Genomic DNA, 14,461 nt, shown 5'->3' on the forward strand with positions numbered 1-14,461 from the left:
GGCATTTCCTTTCTCGGTAGTGACTCTTGTGGAGGAACAGCGCTCCATCATGTCTGTTTTTAGCTTAGTTGGCCCTGTGATGGGCACTGAAAGGGAGATGGAGGTGGAAGCCAACCCCCACCCCCCGCAACTAGCTGTGCAACCTTGGGGAGCTCATGTAACACTCCTGTGCCAGTTTTCTCCTTTGTTCAATCAAATGTTCTGTTCTTTACGAGCTATGCAACATTAGGCAGGTCATACCCTTGTTTCTTCATCTGCGTAAAGGGGAAAATAATGGCACCCACTTTACTGTTATTTGTGAGGCTTGGATCCGTTAACATGCATAAAACACTGAGAATGATGTGCCTGGCCCATAGATGAGTGTCAGCTGCTACTGTTATCACGAACATCAATCTCAAGTAAGAAAGCTCTTGTCACACACCCAGGCCTGGTCTAACTTTTGGGAGGCCTGCACCATTTCCCCTGGGGATGCATCTGCCTCCTCAAACAAACAAACAAACAAATAAAACCCTTAATCCCCAGCTCACAGGAAATGCAGAAGGGGGTTGAGAAGCTGTGGAAATGGACCATGGGATGGAGTACAGGAAGCACAGCATGGGGTGTGGGGAACTGTCCAGTATCAAGTATTCACCTGATACACTCATACCATCAGAACTGAATTTTATGCATGAGCATGTGTTACTTTAAAATTAAAAATCTAATTAAAAAATTAAAAGCATGCATTTAAAGAGACAGTTCCCTAGCACACTGTCTTGAGAGGCAGGTCGAAGGGGAAGGGATTCTGGGGACTCAGAGCCCAGGTCTTGTGTGTTTCTGCAAGCCATCCTCTCAGAGTCAGGATCACCCAATGAGTTCTTTTCCTTCTTTGTTTTAGAAATGACTCATGTGGAGGGATTTCATGGCTTTCAACCCAGATCCTTCTGCCTAGCTGCACTGGAAGGCTTGTTTTAAGTCAAATATGCAAATTAGACTCAATTGTCTTCAGCTCCGAGATGACTTCATGCAGGGGCCGGAGGGCTCCTCACGGGAGGAAGTAGCTCTGCCCTAACAGCTCTCTAGGGGTCACGTTCATTGTTCTCTTAGGAAGGAAATCAAACCTGAAGCTGCTGGATTCCCAGGAATTGTGTCTTAGACGTGTGTGTCAGCCTTTCCAGCAGCAGTCCTTCAAGGCAGTAGGGCTTTCAGCGTCTGGCAGGGAGGTCTGCGAGTGTGCGTGGTATGTGTGTGTGTGTGTGTGTGTGTGTGTGTGTGTGTGTGTGTGAAAAGCCTTCCAAGGAGCTAATGGGGACTGAAATGATCTTCCTTCTCTTGTTTCGGGTACAACTACTTACTGTGCTTCCCACCCTTCACAGCATCCCTCTTCTATTCAAAGAAAATAAACTTTTATTTAGAAGTAAAGTAATATTTAAAAAATTCACCTCAGCCAGCAGGCTCTGTTTCCACCTTAACTTTGGCGCACACAGTAATTAAATGTATTCTTTTAAAAAGAATTATTCAGAAAGCAGGGAGGGGCCCACGGCAAGGGAGACTAGGAAAAAGAAACAGAAATGTTCTAAAAAGATGTGTTCATGTTCACCACAGGTTCTGTCAGTGCAAAGAGAGGGTGGGAGAGTAAATATGATGCACCTCTGGGCATTTTCCCTCAGCTTTTAAGCATGGTGCATAAATACTGTCTCGTCTTCCTGTTTCACCAGATTTTAGTTAGAAAAATATTTGTGCTAAGTAGGAAACTTTGTCTTTTCTTTGATAAGCAGATATTTTCCCCCCTTCATTAACTTGGATCAGTACATAGGTTTAGTTTTGCTCCTACTTAGGAATATGGGAAGTGTGGTATTCCAATTGTGAAGACACCCCGGGGAAAGGATGAGGGGCAAGCACTCAAGGAGAATGGAAAGAGCTGTTGACAAGCACTCTAGGGCAGGAGGTCAGGTCCTGCACGATGAGTGCTTCTACAGCGAGAGCCTCTCTTTGGCATCTTCCTGGAGTGGAGGTATCCCTTATGAGGTTTGACACACCCTAATCCAAGCAAGAACCACTGGAAAACTGGGAAACTGAGAGGAAAGCTGGGAGTGTAACAGGGAGGGATGTGCGATATTCCTCAGATCTGGCATCTACACCGTGCAAACTGACTCTCTGGAAAAGTGCACGGTGAGGGCTGTGCGTCGCCGTGGCTCCACCGTAGGGCCCCAGCTGGCACCTTAAGAACCCCTTCTCTCCAGACGCTGAGGAATGTGGCTTGGAGCCAGGCAGGACCCCAGGAATGGAGGCTTACTATGGGCAAGGGCAAGGAGTGAACAAAGACTGGATTCGTCATTAAAGGGAGAGGGCCCGTAGGCCCATGACTTTAACATCCCTTTGGGAACGGAGGAGGAGAAAAAACTCAAAGAAGAAGATGAGCAGTTGCATGACTGTGGGCTTGAGAAACACACAGAGTGTTCTATTTGCTCCCGTTGAAATGCACGACAGCTGGACACACCCAACAATACCCAGAGATGATCACCAGACAAGAACTGAGGTACAGTCTGCCTGAGTCCTTACCGTCCAAGACTTGTTCTGGAGTTATCTCATCGACGCAGGATGGACACCTGATGGAGAAACCCTTAGACGCACAGCTGCAGTTCCCCTAAAACAGATGGATGTCAGTCATTCCTATAGCATCTCCCTGATGCTGACTGAAGTCACCACCATGCTTTGTTTCTCACGCCAAGTGTAGTCAACACATTTTTCTTCACTGTTTTAATCTATTACTTCATCTGAACATTTTGAAGCTGTGGCTGTTTGATTTTGTTCTGCAGAGTGTGTGAATCAGGCACAGAGAGAACCTTGAAGGATCCCTTTGGCTTGTCATTACTTATGTGAAAGCTATAGGTTGGCCTGTGCAAGACATTCTGCTTCTCCCTCCCCAGGGATGCACGCTGGGCTGTGGAAGTCTATCCAGGACTGGAAAACCCAGAAGCAGCCAGACACTTAAACTACAGGGGCCAGAGGCATAAATAATGCTACCATAAAATAAGCATGACAAGACAACTTGAATGCGAGCATTGCCTTTCTCAATGAGCCCGAAGCACATTTATAATACTTTATCTCACTTATCTTCACCATATCCCCAAGAAGCAGAGAGGCAATTATCAGTTTCATTTTCTATGTGGAAAATATCCCACAATAATGAGGAATTAAGGAATTTGCCTAGGATGACACAGTTTGTTCACCTTGCAGCCCAGACTTGAACCTGGGACTCCTAACATGCTGAGTTGGTCTCTGCTGGTTGGTATTTTTTCACTTCACCATTTTCAGGTTATAGTTATCAGGGAATCTTTTTCTTAGCTTTCATTTACCAATGAAATTTGGGTTTAATTAGCGAACATAAATGTTGGAATGAAAAAAGGAACTTAAACTACTGTCCTTTAATTAGTGTAACCTTGCAGAATAAGTCACTCCCTTCTATGTTGCACCAAACCACATGTGTAGTTTAGGATTCTGGCCTATAACAATCAGAGGTCGTTTAAAACTAGTTGTTTTATTTGGGGTAAAGCATCTCTGTAAGAGAGTTCAGAATGCCCTTTTATCAAAATCTACAAATGGTTCCAGAAACAAAGAGGTCAATTCTGCTGGCTGGAGTCTGATTTGGGTAGAAGTATCCAGAACGACAGCACCACCCTGTGTGTTCCTTCTCACCCAGGACAGGCTCTTTCCCCGGACAGACACAGACCTCACAGCCTCCTCCTTGGCTCTGGACGGTCTTCATCTTGCGCACCAAGGTTAAGTAGAAGCCTGTGCCAAAGCAGTTCTTTAGGAAGAGCAGGGTGCCGGAGCAGTAGAGCCGTCCCTGGGCTATGATGGCGATGCGGTCCCCGAGGATGTCGGCCTCGTCCATGTGGTGAGTGGACATGATGATGGTTCTGCCTGCAAGGGCAGGGGTCAGGGGAATCACCAGGCAGGCCTGGGCCAGGTGTGGATGGGAGAGGATGTATGGCAAGCTTCCCATGACATGGGTTGCAAAAACTGGGAGTTAATAAATAAAAACAAGTTTTCTGCAATAAAGTCTAGAATAAAAATGAAAACAGCTAACGTTTTTAGCATCCTGCATATTGTAAAGCACTGTTTCACAGATCATTTCTTCATTAGACATAGGACCTGATGCAAATAAATCACCATATATGGGACATGTTTATTATTGTCAGTCAGCATCTTTTGAGTTCTATATGTATATTCTCTGGGTTATTAAGTACTGCATTTATAATCTTTGCAAAGAACACACACACACGCACACACACACACACGCACACACACACACACACTTTGATACTAGCTGGAGATGTCATTGAAAGAAAATGGTAATGAGGATTCCAGGAAGGCAAATCGACCGCAGGATTGAACCACACAACCGCTTTTACGGGCACTAGCTCTGCTTGCTATCTCTTCTGGATCTGTACCTCTGGTTGCACGTGCCACGACAGAGGAGGAAATGTCACACTTTGAGACATCTCCATCTGCAGCAGTCCTCTGTATCACTGAATACAGGCTCACTGCCCTCACACCTGGTTTCCAAGGGGGAATTTCACTAGAGCTGCTCCCATTGTTCCAGACAGAAGGGCTGCAGGTCGAGAGAACTTTCTAGAGCTTTTTGGGAAGTAGGCTGCTTCATCGGCAACTCCCTGCTTGTACTTGTGTAAAATATCTCAGGAGGCTTCATCTAGAACTTAGACTCCCCCAAGCCAGTGATAAAGCCCCATCTGGGTATAGTTGTGGCCCTTACTATACTGAGTTGCAAAATGCTAGGTGTGAGAGAGTGGAGAGCACCCATAAAGCCTCAGTGAGAGCACAGGCGATGCACAGTGGCCATTACCTGAGCGATATTTCAGGAGCAGGTCCCAGATTGAGCGCCTCGAGTAGGGATCCACCCCAGAGGTGGGCTCATCCAGAACCACCACCTTGGCATCTCCCACGAAGGCAATGGCAACGGACAGCTTCCTCTGCATGCCACCTAGAGGTACAAGGCGGCAGGGTCACAGGAGCTGTGGACAATTGGAAGAGAAGGGCCCAGGGCTGACCTCATAAGGAAGGTACCTTAGATCCAGCAGCAGCTTGACGCTGCCTCCTTAGATATTCATACAGTGTTCAAAACTCTAGTGGTACAGGCCTCATAATGCAGGAAAGAAAATCCCTGCCTCCTAGGATCAGACCATTTGAAGACTGTTCTCACCTTTGAGTTCAAACACATAAACATCAGAGCAAATACAGCCCAGGCTGCTGCAAGATAGTGTTCCATGTGGGAAATAATCCAGAGGTGGGTTGGTCTTAGATGGTCAGAATAACTTTACAGAATGTTCCAACCCTTAGGAGCTCTCCTGTTATAAGCCTAAGAATATACACACGTACACGCACATGCACACATGCATATGCACAAGGCCCTGTGCGCTGGGAAACCATGGATATGCCATCTGAAGCCCTGTCTTTTCCCAACACCAAGCACCTGAGAGATCCTGAGCTGCTTCGTTCCTCTTGTGGTAGAGGCCTGTGTCCTCCAGCATGGCTTCCATCTCCAGCTGGGCCTCCTCCCAGGACCTCCCTTTCAGCTGCGCGTAGAACAGGATGTGTTCAGCCACTGTGAGGCTATGGGGGTGGGGCAATGAGAAAGGCAATGTGCTCAGCAATTCCACTTCTAGCAATTTACCTCATAGAAATAATTAAAGATGAGCACAAAGATTTAGCAATCACAATGTTCATCATGGTGTTGTTTGTAATAGAAAAATGAGACAAGATACCAACCCCGCCAAAATATCTAAGACAGCTTAAATAGCACGTTATACAATGGAATAGTATGTACACATTAAAACTTACTGCATAGAAGGATATGTAATAGCATGAAAAGATGTTCATGATATCTTAGGTTTAAAAACACAGCAGGTTACAAAATGGTATGCAGAGTTTTATTCTCCTTTATAATTTTAAAGTATATATGTATATCTATACATGCATAAGAGAAAGGTTTGAAAAATTATATATCAAGGTGTTAACAGTGGTTTTCTATGGCTGGTGAAATTACAGGTGACTTTTTTTTGTTTTAATCTATATTTTCTTCCTTCCTGTCTTCCCTCCTTCTTTGCTTCAATGACTGTATATAACTTTTTAGATAAGAAATAAAAGTTTGGGGAAAAAGCAACTGAAAAGCTTCCTCAAAAGTCAGTTTTTAACGCCTGGCTGAAGAGGAAAAAAGGAGCGATGGTCTCCTCTCTGGTCCCTGAAAGGGACCAGACTTCTGGGCAAGTACTGAGCAAGGGGCCCCGGGACCAGCCACCCTGACAGAGAGAAGGCAGCACCACCCTTCTGAGCAGGAAGACCTCAGCTCTGAGTGCCAGAGGCACAGTCACATGTTCGGAGGGACTTTCTCATTGCAAGCAGGACAAAGGACCCCGAATGTGGGGGAAGCCAAAGAAGAGTACCGCCTTCTGCCCCCAGAGCTGGCATCCCTCAGCTGCGCTCTAGAGAACATGTTGTTGGAGGGCAAGGTGAGGTTAGGGCATGGGGAGGGTCTCAGTTCCTGTTCTACTTACTGGTGGAACAGGATGTTGTGCTGCGGACACATGCCAAGGCTCTGCCGGATAGCATCCAGGCTGGTTTCAATGTCCTTTCCCCTAATGAGCACAGTCCCGGATGTCGGTGGCAACAGACCAGTCAGGATGGACCTGCCGAACGCAGGAGTCAGTGGTTGAAAGGCTGGCCTTTAGGAAGGCCTTGGGACAGCAGCCTCCACCCCAGGGTCGGTGATTCTGCCCCTCAATTAAACCCTAACCATCATCAGCTGCAGGAACCAACAGTTTCCTGTATGGGGCTTAGAACCAGTGTGTACGTCCAGGCCCCTAGGAGGATGAGCACATCCGCCTTCCTTCTCTGCTTCACTTATTTCCTAGTTCTTTCAGGCAAGCACTGATGGGTGTACACTGATTCCCAGCTGTAGAATGCTCACTTGCAGCCAGAGATCCCTCCCCAACTCAGCCATCACAGCTCCTGGCGCTGTAGGGGGCTCAGTTAAAGGTATTCAGCCCATGGGTCCAAGTTTTGCCTGATGTCACCATTACGAAAGGCAAGGTCTTATTGAGAAGCCCAAGCGTTCAACATGTATTTGTTGATTAACTGATTGAACCCAGGCCTGGGAATTATCACCACAATAATTTTGGATCCAAAATAATAAAAAGCCCAATAGCAATGTTGATTTATTTTGTAAAATGGGAAATGACGACTCTCACCTCATGGGGGTTTTCTGGGAGGATTAAATATAGTTAATACCTGTAAAGCACTTAGAACAGTGCCAGAATAAAGGAAGACTCCAAAATATTATATTACTTTTATTAAATGTTGTGTTCCAGCCACCAGGGGACATTGCATTTCACATTCGTGAAGTAATGTGTTTGCCTTTGGGGTCCTGAACAGGGCTTGGGGCTCTCTGACCGTATTAGTTAACAAGGAGAGAAATCAGCTAACCCTCCCAGCTCTGTCCCTGAGCCAGATACAATCTCAGGCCCTCTGAACTGGCCGGTTGATCCACCACTAGAGGGAAACAGAACCAAGTATAATGGCACCAGCCCCACATTCCATTCACACGGAACCGCCCTCAGAGAACATTCCAACGCAGGGTGTACACAGCTGTTCCTTCCTGGGGCTCTCGAAGAAGCCAAAGGACTTGACGACTGCGTTCATATGGGTTCCCTGCCCTGCTGCTCCTCGGGAAACCTTAGCCGGCCCTGTTCTCCTTCGCAGCAGATGACGCTCAGGGCCCTTAGAAAAGTGAGGGGAGCTTCCTGACCTGAGGCGTCCATGCAGAGCCTTCATCTTCCCTGAACTTAGTTTTCAGTTGCCAGGCAGTTACCCCACAGCCCCTTTTAACTTTCTCCAGAACTACCACCAACCCTCATAGGTAGGAAAAGGGACGCTCTCTGAAAGTAAGTAGCGCTCTACAGACAGAGGGCATGTGATGGTGGTGGCCATGACTTTATCACCACCATCATGACAGTAATGCTGGGGAGGCTGGGGGTAGGGAGGCCGGCTCGCAGCATCAAAGACAAGAGACAATTGTGGGAGGACCTGGCTCTCGCCCCCAGGGAACCATTACAACTTGGTGACCTTGGGTAAGTCACTTCAGCTCCCTGGATGTCCACTTCCCTGACACAAAGGGGGCAATAAACTTACTACTCCACCTCTGTCCCCAATTTCATGTGAGGATCAAATAAAACAATATATGCGAATAAGCTTTGAAAACTGCATTGTGCTTTACATCTTCCTGGGACACAAATATTGGCACATTTTTGTCACTAAAATTCAGTGGGAGAGAATAGACTGAAGCTAAAAGAGGAAGAAGAGAGCCAGAAAATGACTGGAGACTCACAAGGTCGTGGTTTTCCCTGCTCCATTGTGACCGAGGAACGCGGTGATCTGGTTTTCATAGAAGGTAATGTTAAGACGGTCCACGGCTGGCCTGCCACTGGGCTCAAAAATCTTTACCAGATTCTTCACACACACCCCGGGAACCAAGCCTGGGAGCTCACGTTCAAAGAAGCAGTCTTGTTGGAAAAAATGAACATGATGTAACAATGCCTCAGTGTACACATTTCCCAAGGTTCTTTCTTCAGACTATTGTCTTCTGCCCCCATGGCTTTAGCTATGACCTTTGTAAGGATGACTACAGAATAATAATGGTAATAATAGTGTCCAACATTTATTGAAAGGTTACTCTGTGCCAGGCATTATTTCAAGTGCTTTATATGGATTTCCTCATTTCACCCTTACTACAGCCCTAGGGGAATAGATATTACTGTGCCCATTTCTATTACTGAGGAAACCTAAGACACAGAGACATCAGGAGTCCAATCAAGGTCACATGGCTTATGAGTGGCAGAGCTGGGATTCAAACCCAGACCGCACTCACTGTCTGTCTGGAGAGTTAGCCCTAAGCTCAGCCTTCAATCCCAGGTCCTCATTTCTGATAGTCTGCTGGGCTAGAAATCCTCATGGATTTCCTGTAACAGCTCAGGCTCCTCATTTTCTTCCCCAAACAACATTTTCCTTCAGACTGTCCTATGTTCATTCTTGGAGCTGCCATTCTCCTGGTCACCTTGGCTCACATCTTTGAGCCAACTCTGACTGAAACTGACTTCTTGCTCCTCAGAACTCCAGAGTTTCTCCAATTAGGGTGGAACAGTCCACTCTTCTTCACTATCGTCCCTCAAACTCTGTCCCTCCACTTTTCGATTTCCACACCCCCCTACTGTGTGAGGTCCACTTGGTGTTCACTTCTGCCTGTCCTCCAGTCTCTCCCTGCTTTAGTTCACTCTATACAGCGTCACTTAATTTGTCATCGTAATATTGTAGTTCTGAGCACTTACTCCCCTGCAAAAAAAAAAAAAAAATCCCGTTGCTTCTTCTCTCTGTGCCTCCTGGTCTCGCCTAAAACTGAGGTGGGACCAGCCCCCAACCCCCTGATTTTGGTCTTGGAATTACATTCTGGGAGGAGGGTCTTCCCACAAGTTCTGCTGACTGGAAACCACAGGAGCCACAGGTCTGTGACCTCAGCTTTGTGAAATGGCACCTGGGATGGACCAGAGGCATGGAGGCTGGACCCTCTCATGCAACATCAGGTGAAGTCCAGAGGCCATGCTGCCTCTCTAAACCCAGGGTGAGGATAGCAAGAGCATTTAGTACCCACAGAGAAATTCTAGAGAAATTCATATGCTTAAGGAATAGAGAACATGGTGCGGGGGTAAGTACAGAACTGGTTCAAGAGGGAAGGTAAGGGAGGCAAAGGCCAGGGGAACACTTGCAAACTTAGTCCATGGGTTGAGGAATTATTAGGTAACTTCCACGGTCAGGAAAGGCTTTTGATGGCTTGAATGAATGGACTTCTAGATTTGTAAACCACGAATGAAATGTAGTCAGCTCCTTTAGACTCTTTCCCCCTGTGCACAGGAGCATTTATTTTTGTCTTTCCTTATAGCTCATATCCGCTTTAAGACCCAGTGACCCAAGTTATTGTTCTTGCTAAATCCTCGGAAGTCAGCACATTTGTGCAATTCACTTGGGGTTTGCCTAACAAGGGCACAAACACACCACATACTTTGGATTTGCTTTCTCCAGGAAATATGCGTTAATGTCTGGCTGGACCATTCATTCCGCACATGTGCAGCTGGACCCTTGAGAAGGTATTAGGTTTAACCCTTGTCAACAGAGACAGTCAGTTTCCTGGGTTCCACTTCACCTCAGTCATGAGGTGTTTTACTCCGGCCCTGTGCAGTGTTCTGAGCCTTTTCCTTGCCTCTGTTCTGCATTCTTTACTGAGGTTTTTACCATTTATTCCTTCTGGGTGTTCCGGGTCCTCCATTTCCTCTGTTATGGGTTCTGTCTTTTCCAAGGCCCTTTCTTCTCTGGTTGAACACCCTGCACCAACCAGAAGCCACTGTTACTCTCCTGGTGAGACAGGAGAATCAGGAAAGGCAGGAAAGGAGGGGAAAAGAAGGCGGAGCAGAGTTTCCTACCATAGCTGGAAAACACAGTTCCCTCAGAAGGCCAAGTTGGCATTCCCAGGACAAGCCCTGAGCAAGGCTTTGCCAACCTCTGACCTGCGGGGCTGTGAAGTTCCGGCAGTGGCTGGAAGGGCCTCCCAGCTGGCTGATTTGGCAACCTTTGCTGAGCCCAGAGGGAGTTTTGTAACAGGAGTTTCACACATCCTCTCAAAATGCCAGGAGGAGCCCACAATGTCAGACATTGTGATTAAAAAAAAAAAAAAAAAAAAACAAAAAATTAACTTTGAAATGGGTTAATTTTCTTTAGCTCGTTAACAGTATTTTTCACTCCAATCCAAAACATGTCAAAGTCATGGTGAACCTTGAGTAAAAGTCCATTCAAGCTGATATGATGGGCAGCCAGACTGAGACATCGTTTACCTGAGAAATCTACTTTTATGGGCATTCAAGTATTTGGAGATTAATACCAGAGTTGAGTCTGATTGACGTACAGGCTTGCACAAATTGTGAATTGTGGTGTAAACACACACTCGTTCTCACACTCACACATACACCTACCTCGCCCCACCCCCCACTCCCCACCCCCTGCCACAGAGGCACTTTTTGTAAACTTGGCATTTGGTTTAAAAGGATATCAGGACATCCTGAAAGCGGAAGAGAAGCAGAAAAGCAAGCCAGCCAGAGAAGAAAGCAGGGGCAGGAGGAAACCATTGTCGCCAAGCATCTAAAGGCTCTGGCCTCAAGTGCACATACGTGAGCAGGGTGAATTTTTCAATGCTGCAGCCAACCAGGGCCTCTCTGTCCACACCGCTGCCTGTAGATTTGCAGGTTGCGTGGTGGAGTGGCGAGTAATGGGCCTGGTGGTCAGGGACCCGCCCCCTCCAGTACTTCTGTTTTCTGAAGGACTTTTAAATCTATTGCCCACAGTTCCTTTGATCTCTTTATTAGCTATCATACTGCACTAATGTATAATAATAAAATAGCAGGGGGAGATATTCTCCTAGTCACTGGAGTGAGTTCCTTGCCAGGAAATGTATGTCGCAGTTCCAGATTTTGTCCCAAGTGAACAATGGGAACTGGGTAAGACACTGGATATCTCTTGGGCTCCATGTCTTCATCTGTGAAAGGAGGGGTTTTGGTGGAAAAACTCACCTCTTTTCTAATTTTAGAGAAATTTAGGAATCTATTTCAGTCTAGCCTGTGAGACAGGTGAAAAATATTTGGCTTCTGTTGGCAAAAATATGACTCATTTTTGAAGGAGCACATTTGTCTTAAGATTTCTCTTTTCTTTTTTTTTTTCAGAGGCAGCGTATCTGCTGAGATTATAGAGGGGAAAAAATGCCCACAAGGCCTGATATTCATTGAAATTAGAAACATTCCAGGAACAGACTTCTGTGTTGAAAATTCCCATTTATGATGGGTTATAACTTTATTATAGTGGAAATTTAAAAGTTTATAGATAGACAAGAAAGACAGACAAGCTAACATAATGGAAAAAACAAACAAACAAACTGAGCTGTTGAAGTGCTGTTTGTTTGAACCATTAAAAAAAACGGCAACCCCCCCACCCCCAAACTTTTAAAGGTCCTAGGCTAATCGCCTAGAGAAAACAAACATCTATCTTAGTGCTTAAAGGATAAATCCTGGCCCAGGCCCAATAGTACAAAGTAAGGAGCAGGTAGGTGAGGAACAAACAGATTGCAAAGCATTTCCTTCGCTTCCAGAAACTCCTAGCTCCAGGGGAGTCCCCAGCTCTCAGCTCTGGAATTTCTCTGCCTCCTCATACCTCACAAGAGTCTGTGGTTTCCCCCCAATTCTAGAACTCTCCCTTGGCCTCCTATCCTATTCAGGAGGAAAGGTAAATTTTATCTAGGATGCATTCTGGGCAAATGTCCTTTTAACCCTCTTTCCCAACCAGAGGAAAGACCAATACTAAGAGAATTTGGGAGTATTTGCCTTGAAGATCACAGCTCTGTCCCAGCCTCCAGATGGGCCCTTACTTTGGGAAAATAAATTCATTTATATTTGAAAAAGTAGAGAGGAATAAAAAAGCAGATGAGGGGAGGCAGCAGAAGACGAATGTAAAGATTCCTCTATGATTCTCTGGATCTGTTTGCTTTAAACTGGGAAGTTGCAAAACTTATTTGCACCCTGAAGTGGTTTGGCCTTCTTTTAAGAGTGTGCCTTAATCTACTGGGCACGAACAGGACTCAAGGGTTTATCAATGCTCAGCCATCAACCTGGCCCAGTGACTCACAAAATATGGGCTCCCAGAGGCTGTGATGCTACACCAAGGAGCAGAGGCCCCAGCAGACAGCTAACTAATCAGGAATCTCACACTTCATGTAAGAGCCACCTCCACAATGCACACACATCCCATGCAGAGCCAAAGGAGCTAATTTCAAACATTCATTTTTCTTTTTTTAATTAAAAAATTTAAAATCACTTACCTTCACCACCTAGCCAATAAGACTCTTGTAGAAGGAAGTACCAAGGAAGTGGGGTTCCATAGTCCCCTAAAAATAGATGGCAAATAAAGAGAAAAGCCTAAGTAGTTCCACCTTACCACGGTTGTATAAGATCTAGAATTTATCTTCCTGAACCTCAGATTGTAACTGTAGATATTTATAGTTCATACGCATTACGTGGCTATCCACATGCTTCCTCCAAGACTACTTCTTCTAATATATTTTAATTCAAAAGGTCATGTTTTGGGGGTGAAACTGGCAACACTAAGACTGATGATCTTGGCCAACATTAGTTTTCTAACAAAAAAGAATCTAAGCATACCCCTTTTATTTTTTTCACATATTCTTATTCTATTTTATTGTTATTTTTTAAAATATAAATTTATTTATTTATTTATTTTTGGCTGCATTGGGTCTTTGTTGCCGTGTGTGGGCTTTCTCTAGTTGCCGCGAGCAGGGGCTACTCTTTGTTGCGGTGCGCGGGCTTCTCATTGCGGTGGCTTCTCTTGCTGCAGAGCATGGGCTCTAGAGCGCAGGCTCAGTAGTTGTGGCGCATGGGCTTAGTTGCTCCGTGGCATGTGGGATATTCCCAGACCAGGGATCAAACCCGTGTCCCTTGCTTTGGCAGGCAGATTCTTAACCACTGCGCCACCAGGGAAGTCCCAAGCATACCCCTTTTCAACAGTTACCAGATAATAATAATAATGATGATAATCACTAACATTTGTTGAATGCTCTTTCTGTGTCAGACATAACTGTAAGTGCTTTCTATGTGCTAAATAATTTAATCTTCAGAACAACACAAGGGGATAGGTAGTATTACTATTCTTGTCAATAAGGAAATTAAGGCACACTGAGTTTGAAGCATCTGCCCAAGGTCACAGCTAATTTAACAGAGGTGCAAGAATTCCAACATAGGTAGTCTGGTTCTAATACCACTGATCTTAACCACCCCATCCTACTGGATCTGCCTGGGTTTCAAGGAAAAAACTCCGAAATTTCTAGTCCAGTTCTCTTAGCAGGCTCTGCTGCCTATAAATGTTGATTTTGTGAGAACACTATCTTTGCTTATTTAATAGTTATTCTGTGTTTTCATGGCCAGTGCTAGACTGTAAGCTCCTCAAGGGCAGGCTTGTGTCAGTCTTTCCCACTCCTTTTTTCTCAGAACCTGTGCTGCTGAGCCTAACACGTTGGTGCTGCTTAGTACATAGTGGTTGAACGTATTAAAGCTTTAGGTTGGCTAAAATAAAGCTCTTGAAAATGCACAAATTTTATTTTCAATCTAATATGCACTTATTATCTCTCTCTCTAATGGCCCAGTGAGATAGAAAAAAATGGAGGCTGAGAAAGGTCAAGTGTATTTTTCAAATTCATCATTATGGGTTGAATTGTGTCCCTCAGCCCCCCTCCTCCCTGAAAAAAGATATGTTGAGCTGTGTGGCAGAATACAAAATAATACTTGGTCTTTGTCCTCATTTC

At 45.5% G+C, this 14,461-nt stretch overlaps 1 protein-coding gene across 1 annotated transcript in view; it reads right to left on the reverse strand.

Moving 5' to 3' along the window:
• The window catches only part of ABCA4 (ATP binding cassette subfamily A member 4), a 145,274-nt gene that overhangs the window by 49,106 nt on the left and 81,707 nt on the right, over positions 1-14,461 (reverse strand). The window contains exons 17-24 of the mRNA XM_057528069.1: positions 12,965-13,030; positions 10,339-10,428; positions 8,384-8,558; positions 6,555-6,686; positions 5,474-5,613; positions 4,847-4,984; positions 3,710-3,903; positions 2,539-2,623 (exon numbers count right to left, since the gene is read on the reverse strand). Coding sequence (XP_057384052.1) covers positions 2,539-2,623; positions 3,710-3,903; positions 4,847-4,984; positions 5,474-5,613; positions 6,555-6,686; positions 8,384-8,558; positions 10,339-10,428; positions 12,965-13,030 — 1,020 coding nt within the window. The remainder of the gene's footprint in view (positions 1-2,538; positions 2,624-3,709; positions 3,904-4,846; positions 4,985-5,473; positions 5,614-6,554; positions 6,687-8,383; positions 8,559-10,338; positions 10,429-12,964; positions 13,031-14,461) is intronic.

Source organism: Balaenoptera acutorostrata, chromosome 1 (genome assembly GCF_949987535.1).
Source record: "Balaenoptera acutorostrata chromosome 1, mBalAcu1.1, whole genome shotgun sequence".
NCBI lineage: Eukaryota > Metazoa > Chordata > Mammalia > Artiodactyla > Balaenopteridae > Balaenoptera > Balaenoptera acutorostrata.